At 32.5% G+C, this 20,250-nt stretch overlaps 1 protein-coding gene across 1 annotated transcript in view; it reads right to left on the reverse strand.

Annotated features, from left to right (window-relative positions):
* The window catches only part of LOC134231950 (uncharacterized), a 58,260-nt gene extending 38,363 nt beyond the window's left edge, over positions 1 to 19,897 (reverse strand). The window contains 13 exon segments of the mRNA XM_062713900.1: positions 65 to 162; positions 407 to 586; positions 1,348 to 1,454; positions 3,441 to 3,508; positions 6,125 to 6,197; positions 6,311 to 6,380; positions 7,428 to 7,546; positions 7,792 to 7,853; positions 10,663 to 10,695; positions 11,057 to 11,173; positions 17,548 to 17,664; positions 19,515 to 19,584; positions 19,748 to 19,897. Coding sequence (XP_062569884.1) covers positions 65 to 162; positions 407 to 586; positions 1,348 to 1,454; positions 3,441 to 3,508; positions 6,125 to 6,197; positions 6,311 to 6,380; positions 7,428 to 7,546; positions 7,792 to 7,853; positions 10,663 to 10,695; positions 11,057 to 11,173; positions 17,548 to 17,664; positions 19,515 to 19,584; positions 19,748 to 19,794 — 1,161 coding nt within the window. The 5' untranslated portion in view covers positions 19,795 to 19,897.
* Between the last annotated feature and the right edge of the window lie 353 nt (positions 19,898 to 20,250).

Below are 20,250 nucleotides of genomic sequence, written 5' to 3' on the forward strand. Positions count from 1 at the left end.
AAGTCTGATTAACCTATTCCAGTTCCTGACCAGTGTCACTAATATAAACAATCTGAAGATTTACCTCGTTGATTTTTGGTTTGTTGATGATACTCTTGGCTCTTTGAGCATATCTTAGAGTGCTGATGGTTTCAATGTAATACATACTGGCTGGGGTAATTGCTATAATAGTGAAAAAAAAGTCAAGCATATATCATATTTATTCACACAGAATTACAACTTATAAAAAATCAAATAAATTTGTTAATCTTTTCTTAACTTTATATGTAGAATAATACTTAATAGAAATATAAAGAGGAAATAAAATATCAATAAATATATTATGATGTAAAATTATTTTTTTTATTAAAATCCAAATTTTTAAGCCTTTTTGAGACCCAGACCCCCTGTGGCCTGTCAAACGTACTGGCGATCATGATTGTCTTGGAGTTTCCCCCGAGACTGTCCTTGAGGAGCCAGGTGAGGACGGAATCTCGATACGGTATGTACGGAAGACGGACTCGCTTAGGGCTGGAGTCGGCGACGCTAAGGAAGCTCTGGGTGGATCCCAGATTGTCTGCACTCCATGACAACAGGGAGCGCTCAGCTACAATAGAATAGATACAGTTGTTATAAGTTTCCATGACAACAGGGAGCATTCAGCTACAATAGATACATATGTATTGTTTATGAGTATCTAATAAGATCTGAATAATCAATACATGTATCCCTACAGTAGAATTATATAATTACATGCATTTAAAACTGCATAGCTACTCTGTACATAGTTAACATTCTAAATCTGAATTTTGCATAGCTAGACAGACTCTTATCTGTACTTTTAATGATGATATATCAATGTTATGATTAAGTTTGCTTGTCATCAAATAGAAAAAAGGCAGGTTTGACAGAGGCAGCAAAATGATAGGTGTGTTTCTTCTCAAATCATACATACAGTGAACTTTTATTGCTTGAGAATATCTTAATTATTGAATTCAATGACTGCAGGTGCAAAGAAAGTACACATATTTAAAATGTCACATTGTGTCTAGTTTATTTCTGTGATTTAACTTTCATAAAACCAATTTTATTATGAGACATACACTTTATGTGGGAGGAGAATTTAGATTCCTCCCAATACTCCCCCAGCAAAATAAATATTTCGGTAGATATGGTCAACAGCCCTAAAGACTTAAGATGTGCTATGTTGTATGACATTTACAGCCATAAATGACCTCAGAAACTTGTAATTTGAAGGTCAAATAGTGCAGAACTGTAAACAAGCCCATAATCAGTAATAAATCATGGTTGCTGTTTCAGCTGACATTAAACAAATAAAAATATAGGGGTTAAATATGAGTGATTTACCTAAAGCCTTAATGACATTGCCTAAAGTAACTAAAGATCGGTTGATATTTGCCCCTTCTTTTAATCGGCCTTTGTAGTGTTCGCTAAAGTTTGGGTCGGCTCTCTCACTGAAAAAGAAAAAATCATTTCACAACGTTTAATATTAAAATTCAGGTCTTATAAAAGAACTTGAAAGGATCAGTGAGAAGAAATTTGAAAATGATTGTACATACTAATTTATAACTTTTTCTTAATTAACACGCAGTATACTCTTAATAAATGCACTTAAACATAACAACTATGTAAATCAAACACATTAAATGAAATCATTCCAATTTTGCACAATTATGAGAAAGTAATTAGAAGTCTGGAGTGTTTTATAAGAGCACACAGTTTTTTTCTGGAATAAAATATATACTCAATTACATTCATTCATTTTATTTTGGATCACCCACTGGTCTGCTATCTCAATATTTGACAAAACTGATTTGTCTCGGAGAAAAAGATTCCAGCAGTTGTCCCCACTCCATATCTACGCTTTAGATATTTGCTCAATTTGATCCCATTGAAAACCGGCACTTTAAACATTGGGACAGCTCCGTGATATTCAAATCCTTATACTTGCTTTACCAGGTATTTAAATATACAAATCATTCACCGATATCCAGGTATTGTTAGGTTTAGCATCAACAAAAGGTCCCAGCAGAAAAAAGTAAATTTTATCAAATTAATCAAATCTTTACTATCTATCAAATCTAATATCTGCTTTATTGCTTTAAATTCATGGAATCGAATTTCAAATGTGATAAAAGAGCTAAATGATCTGTAGCTCATTAGATTTCACTTTCGAGATTAAAAAAACTGCAGTAAGGTAGGGGGGTAAACTAAGTCCTATTTTCTTTGTACATGGTTTAGGGTTAATTTAACTCTCTCTACACATGAAGTCCTGGTATGTTGGTATGTTCCTAAGTTTTTAAATATGAGTAATTGAGCTCAAACAGAATTGTTTGTTTGTTACTGATTTAATCTTTTACCCCCTTCAGAGTGGACATATAAACTCAGTTTAATAAAATATTGAACAGGAACAAGTCAGCCACGTGTATTGAATGTGAAAAGTAATGCTCATCAAATACAAGAATGAAAAACATTCTCTTAATTAAGTCAAATTTCAACTAAAAAAAAATTCAAAAATTATTTTCATGACATATATTATTATCAAAAAAATGCATTGACCACTCGAAGACCACGTACAGGTAAGTATATGAAAAACAACAGTAGAATTAACATTTTAGGATAGGAATTTTAATAAACTTGTCCATGGCTAATATGAACATAAAAATTTCATATAAAATATGCTGGTCAACATATTTGAGCTTATTACATTTTTCTTTATCGCGATTTTCTCCTCGCCCAGCTTACGAACTCTGGAATTTAAATCTGTTTAACTTTTATAATATTCTTATGACGGAAGAATCGGGCAGCAAAATAACTTCACTTTTTATGGGACTAATCCCAACACAAATTTCTCCAATACACAGATCAATATCCAAGAGATATTTAGGCTACCTGGTATTACATAATCAGTAAACCTCAATCAGTTAAAAAGTCCATCCCTCAATCAGCATATAGCTCTCTCCTACCCGTTTTGAACACAAAAAGTGTCGTAATCTTTATTTACGCCTCTCTATTGTGACGTCATATTCAGTCAGTGGCAAGTTTTGTTTCCATCGCAATTGAAATCAACAACTGACGTCAACAGTATGCAAGAAATATTTCCTTTACTGCGATTAGATATTGAAAGGTCGTGATAAAATTCATCTTCCGACTATGCTTTACTCGCTTTGGTCAAAATTTTAATGAGCTACGAAGAATTCTCTCCTCGTTCAACCACGGCCAGAATGGGAGAGGATTGTACATTTTGGCCGTGGTTTGCGACGATGGAAGGGGGGTTGCTTTTCTTAATTTTTTTTTTTCGAATTCTAACTTTTCTATGATTTATATGTTGTATAAGTAAACCTACATCCAAATATTAAAATATTTCATTTTATATGGTTGGTAGCTTCTAGAATTAAAATAGAGAGATGCTGCTTCAATAAAAAAAAAAATAGACCCACCTGCCGGCCAAGTCAACGAGATGAATTTTGCTAACTATTTCATGAGGTAAATCATCTTCTAATTTAGCCTGCAAATAAAGAATGAAAAAAAAAATTAGTGTCCTTAGCTGAATATATCAATATCCACTATTTCCCTCCACATTAATTAAGAAAACAAAACGGTGAAAAGAAAACCTGTAAAATCACATCTTTCTGTTGAATTCAATTTTTCCTGCTTTCAGGAAAAAATATTGGCTTGTGGGGATTTGATTTAAAGATTGAAGAAATGCTAATTAAGTTTTTATTTATTGAAATTTTACATTTTGTTCGGGACATAAATTTGTGGTTCTCTTGATATCATGAAAACAATAAATAATTAACCCCAAAGGAAATTTTTTTAATTTCACAGTAAATAAATTAAACAATATGCATGTATGCAAACAAGTGCATTAATTAAGTTGCTCATTTCATTTCTTGACCTATACAAGGTCAAAATTTAAATGTATAGGAAAATTATTAGTAATTTAAATCTTTACATGCATACTATTTATAGGATTATGGTCTCTAGTAATTACATTTCTTCTTATTAAATATTTTTGATGGTATATCGGTCTTTTCGGTGAATTTCTTTGATGTTGGTTTAAATGTTCCAATAACAATGGTAGGTGTGCTTGCGACCCTTCCTCATGAAAGTCAAGGAATTATTATTACGACTAGAATTTCATTTTCAAAAAGCCACAGGCTTTAATTTCACCTACATTTACCCTACATTGAAATCAGAGTTATATATCTATTGGATCAATATGACATTCCTACGAATTCAAAAATGATTAATTTTATAAAATTAAACTTTATACCCTTAACATGTATATGCCGCTGTGCTTTATCTTAAATCTTGGCATGGATTTTTTAAGTTCACACTTTGAACAATGAAAGTACGCAGTAAAAGTCAGAACAAAAGCAGAAATTAAATGGCAACCTTTGTATGGATAAAAGTTTACGTAACTTTGTAAATATGCCTGTAAGTCAGCTCTACCCCAGAGTAATGAGCCTATATCCTTTCTAATGCAGGGTTATGTTTATACCACAGGGCCAGTTTAGGTTACCGGGTCAAGAATCCACTTACACCCAATTTAGAGAAGTATTTATTATATCCTGTATTAGAAAGACAAATATTAAAGTAAAGCACTGAGTATTTCTGCCATTCCTCTTTGCTATAAATAAAAGTATTGCAAGATTCTCAATATGTTTTTTTACGCCTTTTACGGTGCACCTCTTTTGACCAAATCCAATAACACAACAAAACAAAAAAAAGAACCCCAACAACTTGTCACTTATTGTACTTGTTCAATGCCTGATTCAACAATAAAGACTTTTAACAAGGCTTGGTAGGGAAAAAAAATGCAATCTCTTTGTACATGGTGTAGGTCTCTATATAATTGCTGGGCCTCAGAGAAAAAGGGGAGCAATTAACAATCCTGACCCCACCCTGCTCGCTAAACACACGACTCAATGTTCAGATCATCACATGAGAAAGACTACACCAACAGGGTCATATCTAACAAATGTGTAATTATATCAAGTATAATCAGGGTAACTGAATGCATGAAAAGATGCCATTTAAATTTAACAAAGATTTCTAATTACAGCTGTCTTTCAAGCCCTCCTTTCTACGGGAGGATTTAAACATCTGAAAGACACTAAATCCAATTCATAGCCCCACTCTTGAGACAGTCTTTACAGAAGATATATCTATGAATGAAATACTGCAATCAGGCAGCGTTTTGAATGTTTTAACACCTTACAAAACGCTGGGATAAAATGACAAAGGATGTACACAACCAACGTGACATGCCCCTCAACTTGCGAGATGTGCTTTCAATGGATGGATATCTACAAATCTAAATTCTTTTTGCGTTTTTCTTTAAGTTTTAAATGTTATGCTGTATTTAAGCAAAACTAAACCTTATAATTGTTATATCAATTTTTAGTAAAATTTTTCAAAAATCTATGGACTTATAAATATAAAAAACTGGTAATTTTCTGGATATCAAATTCTATAAACATTTTCAACAGCTATCATTGAACAAAGTATGGATACATTATATCATTTATATATTATAAGATTATACATAATCTTAAATATATATAATTTAAAGTTATATATCGTGGCTAAAAAATATTAAAAACTGGGAACATTTATACAACTCTTAAAAGTTTACTTATGAGCGGGTCAAACAAATCCCTGAAAATTAAGCCAAAAAAATACACCGACTTTAGGCAGAGATAGGCGAGTATATACGGTATATCAATTTTTAACATTCAAGGAAATACTTAACTATCTTATCCACTGGTCTTGACCAATCCTGGGTACAAAGGTTTAGCATAAATATGTATATTAGGTGGAAAATTTTTTTAAAAGCAAAAAAGACACAGGGGTTCGGGGGTGCCTCTTGATGTATACAAGTGAAAATTTTAGCGAGACACAAATTTCCTTAAAATTGGTATTTTATTTTAAGTGAGAAGTAATTTTAGCGATTTTAAATGCCCACTAAAGAAGCTCTTACAAATAAGACACCATTAATTGTTAGCAATATTCAATTTTAGCTATCTCAGCACCATCGCTAATAATGCCAAAATTAAATCCTCGCTTAAAATGCTGCTTATACAGTATGTATTCCTCTATGAACATCTCCCGTACCTACCTGAGTAAATGTTATGGTAACTATAGCATGGCTTCTACTGCTACGGTCATGCATGTAGGTTGAGGCAGTGGTCCTACAAAGACGAAACTAAAGGTCACATTCCGAAATCTTCTCAATTTTCTTATTTATTTCCGCAGAGCGTGTTTTAGCTTAGCGCTATAACTGACACTTGATTTGTTCACTTACCTGCTTTCATTGCCTCTGTCCAGAAGATCCTGAATTTCAGAATTGTCCTTGACAGGATGGGAGGATAAATCTATAAATAGAAACATTGGTCCTCAATTCAATGATGTTTAATAGACAAATCATTACATGACTTTTTCATTTATATTGCAAGTACAGGTTGATGCATATTTACAATTTATGAAATACAGTCAAACCTAATTAGTCAAAAACTTCTCAGTCTGAACATCATATCTACTGTAACAGTGCATATTTGTTTACTATACTGTGAAATCACTAATTTCCATGGGGGTTTAATTTTTGTGGTTTTCATGATATGAAGAGACCCACAAATTTATGTCCACCATGAAATGTATTTTTTTTACAAATGTTACTACTCAATGATTCTTCATCCACAAAATTAAAGTCCCATGAACCCATACTTTTTCCACAAACCACGAAAATTTGACCCCTTGAAAATATGTTATTTTATAGTATTTTGCTGAAGCACTTATTCAGAAACAACTAGAAACTATATATAATATAACTATATGGTTCATTGAATTATAAGATAGCGTATAATCCCTATTAACCACCCCTGCCCCTATAAGCGCTCCCTTAGGTCTTTTTCAATTGTCTGGAAATAAGGGCCCCCTGTTCAGTGATTAAAATTATCTAGAAAGACTAGAATTGTATCAAAAGTCTGCAAAAATTTGAATGAATTGAAAATAAAACTTGTTTATTATCCAATTTCTTGATGGAAAATGAATCATTTAGTACACTTTGGGTGGATGATCTTCATTTAAAGTAAAGTTAGTACTTATTTTGAAGATTCTTTGAATTTATTTTCTTTTTCCAAAATATTTTTGAAGTTAAAATATGATATGAAATATTACTAAGAGAATACCAAAATAACCGCCCCCTTTTCGCAATTTTCTAAGCGCCCGGGGCGGTTAATAGGGATTATACGGTACTTCTCAGAAAAAAACTCTCAATGGTTTTTTCTCCATGTTAGGGCCTTTTGAATCTTCACTTGGGTTTTCTTTACCATATTTGATTATTGTTTCCTAAAGCAGTTCAACAATCACTAAAATCGATTTTTCCCTCCTAACACCCCCCCCCTCACTCTAAATGGACCCACCTTGTACATAAGGCCCCTCCTTGGGGTGCTCCCTGACTTTTAATGTAAACTTTTCCTTGGGTTTTAACAACCCTGGCCTCAGCAGGTCCTTGACTCTCTCATTATAAATCTCCAGATAACTGTAATAACAAAAAAAAATATTCTCAACAAAAGCAAAACATTTAAATAAACAATCTGAATTATTCAAAATCAATTCTGTGTTTAAAAATATTGAAGTTTATTCTTCATGTTTTCAGATCTTGTTGCAATGTAATGGATATATTTTTTTTCCCTTTAAGTAAAAAAGAAAAAAAATCATTGATCAAACAAATGAACATTAACGGCAATTATTGACAAATTTTGCGATGTAGGTCGTAATTTTCACCTGATATCGACTCTAAATGTGACGTTTTCACTCAAACAATCATCTACGTGGCTAAATAGTCCCTGAAAAATAAAGCCCATCACGAATCAATAGAAATCTAACATTGAAAAAACATTCTATCAAATAAAACAAATTGCATTTCGTATAAATACAAAATAGTATGCAGATCTGTAATTCTGAAATCTACTTTAAAAGCAAGTATATGTGTATGTACATGTATCTTTCATGCAGGACAATTAAGAATTAATGAAACATTTATTAACTTGCCTATTCAAAAATTCTTTCATTTTTTAATCATATAATTTGGATAACATATATGATTAAAATGAAAAAAAAAAAAGCTTAATTTTTCTTCAGGAAACTTTCACTTTTTTGCTTCAGGGATTTTGTCCCTATTATTAAATGTAAAGTTTGTAAGAATTTTTGAAAAGACACAAAGTCTTATACATTGAATACTTTGAAATGTACTTATTAACTGTATGCCTAAAATAAACACACTTAAATATGAATTGGCACATTCTGCACTCTTCAAAGAGTTTAAAACAACTTAAAATGTAATAGTAGAGCCAATATTTTAGGGCCTCTCTATGCATTAATTAGTAGAGCCAGTAATTTGCGTGTCAACAAAAATTAGTAAATATTTCATGCATAAGAAATCAATAATCATTATTGTAATCAAAGTCTAATCTGAGATTAAATCTACAAACAATGATGAAATAAGAAACCCAGGAGAATACAAAAACACTTTTCTGTTGTGCAGCGCGCAATTGTGCACTAACAGGAGGCTTAATTTTTTTCTTGCTCATAATGCCACGCTTTAATTAAAACCTAACCAGATCTACACTATGTGCACTGTGACTTATTGTTTTTAAATCTTAATTCTACAACATGCTTAAATAAGCTTTATCTTTTCCTTAAGAAAATTGCTAGTTGTGTAGTTTTATCATCTTAATAAAAATTCTAAGCAGAGTTCTTGGAGGTTTTAGAATATCAATCAAGAGAAGGCCTGTCTATACGTTTGTTACGGTAGAATCTGATAATGGGGGGCTGGTCAGTTCATGTTTGTTGTCAGAAATGGGAGGAATCTAACAAAACAGATGTGGCATGTCATTGAAAAAGCTAACATACAGAAAAAAGCTCTGTAACTCACTGTGTAACTCAGAGAAAATAGAGTCTACTCTGCTTCATATAACCAGTAACCAGCTGATTAACTTTATCTTTTCGAGTTCATTTTATTACCTGACTAGACAGCTATGAGTGTTTTTCAATGGAATTTTCTCCTCAACTTCATGGGGGAAAACAGAATATTAGATAATTATTATGCATTTTGAATGCCATGGATTTTTCCCTATTGCTACTTCATGGAGGAAATAAATTGCAGACAACATTGTTATGGATTTGAATCATAATTGCGGTCTTCCATGCTTTTACAGTAATTTTAGCTATTTTCAAACAAATCTATCAAATACTTTTTCCAAACCTGTACTCTAACAGCTGTTTATAGAACATTTTTTAATTTTGTCTATTTTAAACAAATCTATAGTGTCATTACTTCATGCAAATTTTCAAAATGACCACTGTACTCTAACAAATGTTTATAATTATAGTACAACCTTTTTTGTTTGACCATCAGGTCAATCAACCCCCAATATTTGTCCTCTCCCCAGCTGAGAGAAGAGTCAGGACTTCATTTAAATATTGTAATAAAGCCGCCCCTGTGGACCAAATGATGCGTACACCATAAAATCTACACGGTCTTTGAAATCTTGTCCTGATTCAATAAATTCTATCCTGATGAGCGGACTCCTCCTATATTTATTATGTCAAAACACAAATACAGGCAACTACAAGTGTTTAATGGGAAACCCTCTCCTGGAGTTTATTTGTTTAATGTTTATAAAAAAGATTTATTTATGAAAATGAAATGAGAAAAATAAATCAACAGCATACAATAGTTTTAAAAAAATTTATCTCTCATTTTTTCCCTCCAATTTTGTAAAGATATGGAAAGTGAACAAAACGGAATATACAGGGCTTGGAGCCAAATTTGGCAGGGGTTAAGTCCGCAGAGTTAATCAGGAATCGTTTTAGTTCACAAGCCTATGCGAACACTTAGTACACAGGCCTTGTAAGAATATTTATCTGTAAATGGTTTTATCATGAAATACATGATGGAATAATGCAGAAAATAGGGGAACTTTGACTTCTTAAGGATTATTCCTCTCACTTTTACAAAAACGCACCGTACACAATACGAGGTGTAAAGATTATGTTCTATTTACTTTCGTATTTATTTATGTGAAAATGCCCCCTTATCAAAAACCGTTTCAAACGGTAATACAGAGGAACTATTGAAAAGAAGTTAGCAGATAACAAAAACCATGGACTGAAAGTTCCACTACGCAGCAGTGGGCGAATGTTCTTTGTTGCGAACGGGAAAAAAAGTGACCCCGTGTATCCAGAGAAATTTAGGTTTTAGTATATCAAGTATTCTTAAAGAGACAAACGGAAATATAAATACGAGGGTCAAAGTTGTAGTTAAAATAAAATTAGACGGAAATCTCGACATTCCCTTGTTGACTTCTGTCTGCATCTAGCTTCTTAACTAAAACAACCCTGTAGAACTTTGTACAGTATCAGTTTAAAACAAGATCGAAATGTTTCTGTATCTAGAATATTTAAGCTGGAATAAACTTAGCTAATTCTCTTGTCTGCCTCAAAAATTATATCTTTGTACTTTGGTAATCATTTCAGCAAGCAAGAGCTTTTTTCAACATATGAAATCTATCTCTCTACTCTGCATGCCTTGCATTACTGCAATTAGCCATTCCATAATGATCTTAAGATAATTAACGGAATTCTATTTTTTACCTCGCATATTCTTGGTATAATTCCATAATCCTCCTGAAATAAAAAGAGAATAAAACTTAGGAAATAAAGAATAAAATTAGCAAATAATTTGTAACATTATTTCTGCTCTTGATTTTTATTTTCAGCTAATATATGGCCAATTCTCTTGGCCTTTGTTCATTCACAATCTTGCCAATCCTAAACATTTAAAACTACTACCAGTAGTTTTATAGAACTCAAGTTTTCTGTTTGTGCATTCACATGTACTTGTGTATATTTTCATTTTAATTAAAATATTTTAAATTGTACCAGAAATTAACATTCTCTTTTTATGCAACTCAGAGAGTCACAGATCATATATTCAGCTTTATAAATATCTTTGTCTCTGTACTTATACTTTATAACGAATACTAACTCTGGCCCCCATCATGGTATAAGTCTTCCCGGTAGAGGTCTGTCCGTAGGCAAACAGACAGGCATTGTAGCCCTCAAATGCTGCCTGTAGTATCTCCGTCCCCAGGTCCTGGAACACCTGTAGATATACATATAAACTGTTCAAAACAAAAATTCTCTTTATATTAATCAAATAAATATTTTAGTCAATATGCATGGTAATTGAAAATTTTAGTTCTTTCGATTTCTTTGCCCTCCTCGACTTCATTGATGTAATCATGGTAATAGAAACTTAGAAAGCTATGACCTTTAATATTTATGTTTGTTAAGAAGCTTCATAAAAAATTTCACATCCAACCCCCCCCCCCCCCCCCCCAAAAAAAAATGAGTGCATTTTTAATTAATAAATTCTTCACAAATGACATGATTAAATAAAAAGAATTAAGATATGGAAAATATCAAAAAGCATTAAAGCACAAGGGATTAGTCATTGAGAGACTGTGTGGAACTTATAGCATATAGACAAGATTGGATTCTGTTTTTAAAGAAACATTAACAGGAATTTTCTCACTGTCATCTGTCACATGTAATAAGTGACCTCTGCATGTATGTACAGCGTTGTCCTGGTGTTTATAATGGGATTTCTCTGTAGGAAGAATAACTAAGTGATAATGGCTGCCACACGAGCAGAATCAATCACCAATCAACCTAAATAACCGCTAAGACTCACGATTTATACCTCTGACCAATGTAGTTATATTCTTTAAACATGCTAAACATTGAATTTTATTGAAATTTTAAAATATGAAAACACCCTGCATTAGGATCAATGCAAATATCAAGCATTTATACAAGGAACTTTGCCTCAAGAAAATCTCTGTTTCTTATTTTGGCAAAATATAACTTGGTGCTAAAGGTAACCAAAATAGAATGTGATTGAATATTTTTGAGTGCAGAAAGATTACACTGCATTACATGGCTAACAGGCTTAGCTATGTAAAGAAGGATTTTGATTATCATGCAATAAAATGTCAATTCCCATAAAACATTTCACACAGCTAACAATCCCCCCTTTCTTCTTGTAGGCATCCATTGATACCCCAACATCATTGCCAGCTAGGATATACATTGACACTACACTGTTGAGTTTTACATGCCTTTAATACATGGAAATATATGCCTGATTTGGGACTTTATGAAAATTTTTTCCCCTATTATTACATTCTAACACCCTAGAGATCTTTACCTAACAATGGGTCATTCTCAAGCTAGGATAGAGGGTTTTACCTCAATCATCAAAATCTTGTGTATTCTTATTCAGCCTTTCCTTGTGAGGGGGCCCCTATTCATGCCATTTGTTGACTTTCGTTAATGAGTTTTTTCAACACCTGTACACCCTTGTTAATATACCTTATTTATTCTTGGTTTTCATAATTGTTTATGTTGATCTGACTCAAAGTGTTTACTGACAAAACAGAACGATCATAAAAAGTACGTCCTGACCTTAATATTTCTGATAGATAATAGCACAACCAATGTACGAATGTGTACTTCTCAAACCATCTCCTTCTACCCTTCTTCCTCTCAAAAATACCTTCACTTTTTGGCCTTTTTTTCATAAAATATTTTTGATAGATCATGCATGCATAACCATTATGCACAAATGTTCTCAACCCATCTCTATCCGTAACCTTGCTTCTTTTAAAAAATACCCCCTTTTTTTAAATGTAATTTTTCAGAAATCAGAATTGACATGTAGTATGTAGCAGTTGGGTGTAAATTGACAAAATAAACCTGGACATTCCATTACAGGTGAAAAGAAACTGCCTGGGAGAGCTGAACACAAGCATAATACACACAAATTTCACTACTAGGTCAGATGGTGGTGTCCCAAGATGGACAAGTTCATCTAAAGCAACTTTTAAAAATGTAAAGAACCTCAGAATTGAATGGGTTTTTAAAAAATTTTCTAAATATCTCCAATTCTTTCTCCTTTCAATTATATACCAGTACATGGATAGTTATGACTAAATAAATTTGTATTGATCAATTCCAAATAATATACCATTATAAATTATACTTTCCATCTCAAATGTTCTTTTATGTAAGAATTATATACATGGTCCATGAAAGCACAACTGACAACGTTTTGTGAGACCTCTCTCTAAATGGACAAAAAAAAGGCCACAGCTATTTTAAGCTCTCAGAACCTCTCCCCTCCTTAAATCTCACCTGAACAGCTAATTTTTAAGAGAATTTGAAAGGTCAAGAATAATGTAAATATCTAAACATTCTAAATAAAACAAACATGCATGTGCATGGGTCTACATTTTCTTCTAACAGGTTTAAACACCAAATGAATTTTATTAAAGACAAATTAAGAGTCCATTCATTGAAAGAAGATATGATGATTGATGCATTAGAAAAATCAATTCATATTGACAAAACAATTCAAAATTCATTACTGTAACAGAGGTTTTCCACAAATTCACCTTTGGTCTATCAGTTTTATAGCTACCTATAAAATACATTTCTCAGGCATGTATGAAACACAATAAAAAATTTTGACCTGTATAATGTCTTATTTTTAAAATTAATGTAGAAATTACTAAGGATATGGCATAAAATTTTCTCAGAGTTAATTAGCTGCTTTCTTTCCAGCATGTGAGACAGGATTTTGTACAAATTTGGCATCATATTTTTTTTCAGTTGCAAGATTTGATTGAACAGGTTCACCAAAAATCTATGAACTAGAACACGACATTTAAAACTATTTCTTATCACATCACACTTCAATATTTGATATCAATCTTTCATTTAACACCTCTTTGTTAAAACTAAAATGCTTTGATCCTTCCAAAAAAATTTCCAAAATACTGTTCCAACTTAAGCATGCCAAAAAATGACATAAATATACAAGGTAGTTAACCTTAAAGACTTCAGATCTCCAATTACCAGGTACAACAAATACAGACAAACTAAAGACAATATTATGTAACAATTAGCCAACAGCTACAATAGGTTCTATGGAACTAATGTTGCATTAGAGATTCACGATTGACTGTGTGTGTATAAATAAAAAATATTTGAGCGACTGTTAATCACGTTAATCAATGTTATCGAAGTCATTACGTTTTGGCAGCTCATCGCTGTCTGACAATTGGCCGCGTCTGTTCGTTCAGTCGTGACGCAACCATCAATATCGGGCCCAAGTATACCAACCATTTAACACTATTTGCCTTTAACTACAATCGAATGATTCAGGACCTGATAAAAGTTGACAAAATACGAAATTGTTCCTTCTCAAAAGATGGGAAGTTATTTTATCAGCGTAAATAAATCTGCGGAAATCATACGCAAGAATTTTAAACACTTTGGGACAAACTCTGCTTAGGGACAATACCTCAGTTTCCTTGAGATATATACCACTGGGTTCAATATATATGCCAAGAGTAATAAAACATTGTGCAAAGAAAAGAGTGAATAGAGTAAAAAAAAAAATCAGAGAAAACTTTACACATGCTTTATTTCCTAGAGGCAAACTTTTTATTGACAGTAACAGCTTCTTTACATTGCAGGATACGAGGTACGCGAATGTCTGATTTTTTTAGAGTCTTCACTGCACATGTGCACGTCGGAAGGTAGATTGGAGATCAAAGCTTCTAAGGGGTTCTTCACTTTGAAACTGACAATCAGAGTGACAGAAAACTTGGCTAGCATGCGGAGAAATGGTCTGAAAACGATTTTGATTAGCATGTGTTGGGGTGTCTTCAAGGTAAAAATCCCATTCACAGAAGTGCATTCAATAACTCAAACATGCAACCGCCTTCAAAACAGTGAAGAAGCTCCTCGGGAATTATAAAAGTATTGATCAGGAATGGCCAATTTTCAAAGTTTGACACATTAAGTACTACATATGATATCAAAATCAACAAGGATATTGAGAACCACGTATCAATGTTTGCCTTAAAAAAAACCTTACTAAATATATAGACAGAGTTGTTCCTTGTGGAAGGCTAGTTCTGTCATAGCAACTTTATTTGTCTACACTTAATATATATGCTCATAATTGATTCAACTAAGGAGAGAGATAGGAATCCCCCTTTATCAGTTTGATGAAAACATAAACTGAGAAACTGCTCATTGCCAGAACCTTTGCATGTAGATCAAACCTATTGGGAAAGCATAAGTGTTTAGAATTCTTACTCTTGGTTTCATCCAATACAAATTCAAAAGAAAAACAAATCATTCCTCTTGAAGATTTCATTAGAATTGTAACAAAGACAGATTTTAATTTGAAACAGCTGATCACCTCCTTGTTAACTTTAAAATGCCTCTTGAAGGGGGGCTATTGTTTGAAATATAATGTCCGCAAATCCCCCAATGAACACTTGTAGTTGTCAAAATTTAGGGTAGAAATTTTGTGAACATTAAAGTCACCAATATTAGACCAAACACCAACTTTGCAATATCTTTATCATTTTCTGATACACAGAAAACTGTGTCAAAGGCCACTTATACCTGCACAATGTGGCACCTTATTGATAAGATATATTTCATATAATCTTAAAATCCACCCTTTTCTTATGAATTTTAAAGCACACTTATCAATACTTAAACTTGGCAGGAAACAAAACAAAAGCACCTGTTTTGCATGGTCAGCCAAATTCCTCCTGAGGTTGTTAACTGAACTTTAACATGTACCTTTAGGACAACTACATGTAGTATGTATCCACTGGTCATAATGCATAAAATGGGGAGGGAGAGGGAGCAAGGGGCATTTACTTTCTAAACTGAAAATCTTTTTATGAATTGTAATTTAATTTGAAACTGCTATATTAATATACTAATTGGACCAATATCCTTGCATGACAAATAGTCAATTCATGCATTTACCATAAACAAATTCATCATTAGCATGATTAGAAATGTTGCCACCCAAAAATGTTAAATAAAATACATTATTATCTAAAATACATCTGTCAGATTCAGTAACATGAAAAATTCTAATTACATGGCAGAAATCTGTAAACTGCTACATAAATCAGTATCAATAACAGGTTACCTATCCTTAACTTTAAATTGCAGAGACAAACACACAAAATGAACCCAAGGTATATATGGCCTTCCGCAAAAAGCATCATTCATGTAGATATTGGGGTAGGAATCAATCTCACTCGACATGATTTCCCCTACATCACTCTCTCCAAACAAACTGTACATAAACCCACAATACCCTTCCTGACACCCAGGAATGTTGATGCCCACCCCCCAGGAAAACAAATGGACATGTGTTCCAGGATTTGCTGGGTTCATTGATTCCGGCTTATTTACAACTGCTTGCTGGGAAACAAAGACCAGATATCCATATCAATAGAGGGTAAACATTACTGAGGGATGAAAATAGTCATGAAATATGTTGGACCCTTAATAAATAGTGAAATATTACCACACTGGACGCCTATCAATATTATTAATCAATCTAATTAGATGCTAAAATACAAAAGGCAAAAGATAATTTCAATAAATTTGGAGGGAATTATTGATAAATACCAGTCAATTAGATGTGTATTGCATATGTAACAATGACTCAAAGGCATAACAAAAGATATTACACAAAAATTATTATTAAACTTTTAACAATGTTTAAAGCTAATACATTTGTGAAATATTTAATTTTTCCTCACTTCATTATGCTTATATTGCTTTAAATTGTCAATGTTTGTAGACTTATATTTGTAGATTATGGCGTACATATTTTCACAGTCTCTGATTGCTTGTATAGAGAGTGTATACATATAATGGCTGACCAGCTGTTACTATTTGAATACACAAAGACCTATATTTAGACAAAACAAACACCGCAGACACATATAAACCTATACACTGGACATGACTTTAGTGTACAACAAACAATATAGCAAAGGCAGGAAAAATGAAGGACAAAATATGATCCCAAAGTTCAGCACAAATACCAGCAAATAAAACAACTGTGTCCAGCCATCAATGATACAGAGAGAGTGTATTAATAGTCCATAAAAAATGCAAAATGTTAATGCTTATGCAGTCACTGAAATTGCATGATTCTGTTCAAAGTCATCTGATTCCATCTTAAGAGTTTCTTTCAATAGCATGTTAATCCCTCAACATCCAAGATATTGTATTTGCATGTCTACAACATATATTTCTTGTGGCTTAATTAATTGTGCTATAGAAATGATTATGGTGTGGACCTGCATGAAGAAAAGTGTACTTAAGTGGGTATTGTAAAAAAGATTTAATTGCAAGGTCTATAGCAAGGGGGTAGTGTTTCCTAGATTTATAGAATCTGTGTGTACATGTATGCTCAGGGAACAGGGTAGGTGGGAGGGGTTCAAGGATATGGGCTATAGTTAGAACACTTACTACGCTGTGTGTATTTAAGGGCAGGGTAGGTGGGTTCAGCTTGGATGGGATGGGCTGAGAGTGGGTGATGGGGGGTGGGTGGGGGGATGGGAGCTATAGGACACTTACCAGCTGTTGTGAGGCATACCCGGGGGACTGTGGAGCCCCGCTGGAATCGTAACAGTAGTCAAATGTGAAATGCTTGATCTTCTCTCTGCTGTCTCCATATTCAGAATACTGATCCACCTGAAATCAATTCTACAGCTGTTAAACATATGACTCATATGACGAAATTGGACCAAGTTTAATATTTCACTATTTATAAAGTCTATTATTCAAATGTATTTATGATGCATTGGAATAATGGAATATTTAATATATAAGTTTACATCTTCTTTCTGGTGTTTTTTAAACCCAGAGTGCATGCACTAATGCACGACACAAATATTGATAAATCTATGTATTGTAAAGGCATACAAATGCTAACAGTATGTGTTGAATTATTGTTGGTCCTTAAAACTTGTAAAAAATAAGAGCAAATATAAAATTCTCTGATGTATTAGAACTGCAGAATATTGACAATTTTTTTGGAAGCTAAAAATATTTACGTATTGTACTAAGCTGCCAGCACAGTTTAATTAAGTTATTTCTATCTGAATACTCAAGTTATAAAATTGCAAGTCATATCTATTAAAAATCAGTGCAGTATTAAAAACACTTTAGAGTTTCAGTAAGATTTGTTTTAATCTTTCTATAATAACCCTCTTGTCTTGTGCATTTAATTTTTCTAAAACCTTACACTACAAAGTTAATTGTTAGAAAAACCTATTTGTCTAGCGGGATTAAACCTTTATTCTATAATCAGTGTTCATTCACAGTTTTATAACGTATTAAATTTATTATTTCAAGTTCATTTCTGACTAGTTCTGACTAACTTAACAGTATATAAGCCTTATCATGATAGATTACCAACAAAATATCAAACCTTCAAAGCCATTTGATTTAATCAGATGCTAGATTGTACGTTTTGAATGGTTTAATAGTTATTTGCCAATTTTTTGACATGCTTTTGAAACCAATCCAGTTTTGGTCATAAACACATTTAACTATTTGTTGAAAATGCCTTTTTGTTGAAAACAAAAGAAGAATTTGGGATTGCTATTAAAGTATATAATAAGATTCAAAACATCATGCATTTTTAAATCTTAATTACATTTTTTTCCCACGAATCTCCCTAAGGAAAGGCTGAAGGGACAATCCAAAGTATTTATGGTTTATTATCCTTTTAAATCAGCTGTCAAATATGTGTCATAAGAAATTTAGTGCATTAATCTTATTTTTACATGTTTTTTTAAGTGTATCTTCATTTTGCAGTGCATATTCACTTGTATTTAAAATTACTAAAACCTACATAAAATATGCATGTTTATACTTGCACATGTATGGGTGTAATGTATAATTCATCTATTTATAAGACTTTTTAAAAATAACAATATTGTTAATAAATTACTCATTCAAAATATTTAAATGGAAGAACTAAACATGCTAAATGAAATGATACAAGTAAAATAATTTTTTTTTTTTACTTTGTATTATGCAGAATTTTAAATCACAGGTCCTGCTTTAAAACATTTCAAATCAGTTATAAGGAAAATAGCTATTTTTGCCGCTATATGAAAAAAGGAAGAGGGTATATTTCTATCCGTCTGTCAGATGTACAATACAATTGACTGTCTATATCAGCTGTTTGAGATCTGTGTTAGCAGTGAATCTGCCAGCTGTCCCACAGCATGGGGTTAATGAGATACACATGAGCTGTAAAAAGGCATGTGCTCTGAGCTTTGGACTATCTACCCTCTAGAAAAAAATACTCGTAATATTCTCATTAAAATAAACCTTGGGGGCACGTACTGGTCAACACATGGCATCATCTATTCAAATTAATCTGTTCAAAATACATAATCCAATAGTGCACAAAATCAAACAAAACGGTAAAAATATGTAAAATCCATTGTAGAAAACAGGGGACTAGGGAATCAATCCTCGGCAAAATATGCATGTACTGATACACCACAAAATCTTAGATCCACGCCTACCTTCGCGTTAAGGATACTGAGGCTGTCGCCGTGTACCTCCACGATAGACCTGCTGTTGCCATCCTTTTCTCTAGAAACAGAAAGCAGAATTAAAAGCAAAAGTTATCTCTAAGAATATTTACATCCAATAAAATTAAACACAGATTTTTAATCGATCTCTTGAAAACTTTTTTTCTTCAAAAGTATGGTTGCAAGTTGCAAACTCTTCAGAAAAAGTATGAAAGTCGACTTACCGTTGACTTAGTGGTCGAACACGGACAGCTACTTTTACATTGCTCATGTTTAATCATTCTTTAATATTCCCAGTTTAACAGTTCCTTGTTAGATATCATTTTCACTGACTTGCACCTCGATACGTCAACCACATTCACAAAACACGGCTCAGTGAATCAGGGTTAGCTAAATGTTTGAATGAGTGTACAACTCGGAGTCGGTCAGGTCAAACATTAGGTGGGCGGTCCGGAGATATTTAAATATATCGATTAGTTTTTTTTTCTCTGTAAAATATATTCATATGAATAAAGGATTTGTTTGTCTATTTTGGAGAATTTTTTTTTAAATTTTCATATCTATACAAGTAAAAAAAAAACTCTTTCCATTTACTTAAAAAAAAAAAATAAGAAGTTGTTTTGTAAAATCTTATATCATGCCATTTTTTTTTTTACAAAAATATTATATTTCTGTGGAAAACAAATTAAAATGATGTTATCTGGATGCAAATTAAAATATTCTAGGC

Source organism: Saccostrea cucullata, unplaced genomic scaffold (genome assembly GCF_032062105.1).
Source record: "Saccostrea cucullata isolate Sc308-1 unplaced genomic scaffold, CSIRO_AGI_Scuc_v1 ctg323, whole genome shotgun sequence".
NCBI classification, from domain to species: domain Eukaryota; kingdom Metazoa; phylum Mollusca; class Bivalvia; order Ostreida; family Ostreidae; genus Saccostrea; species Saccostrea cuccullata.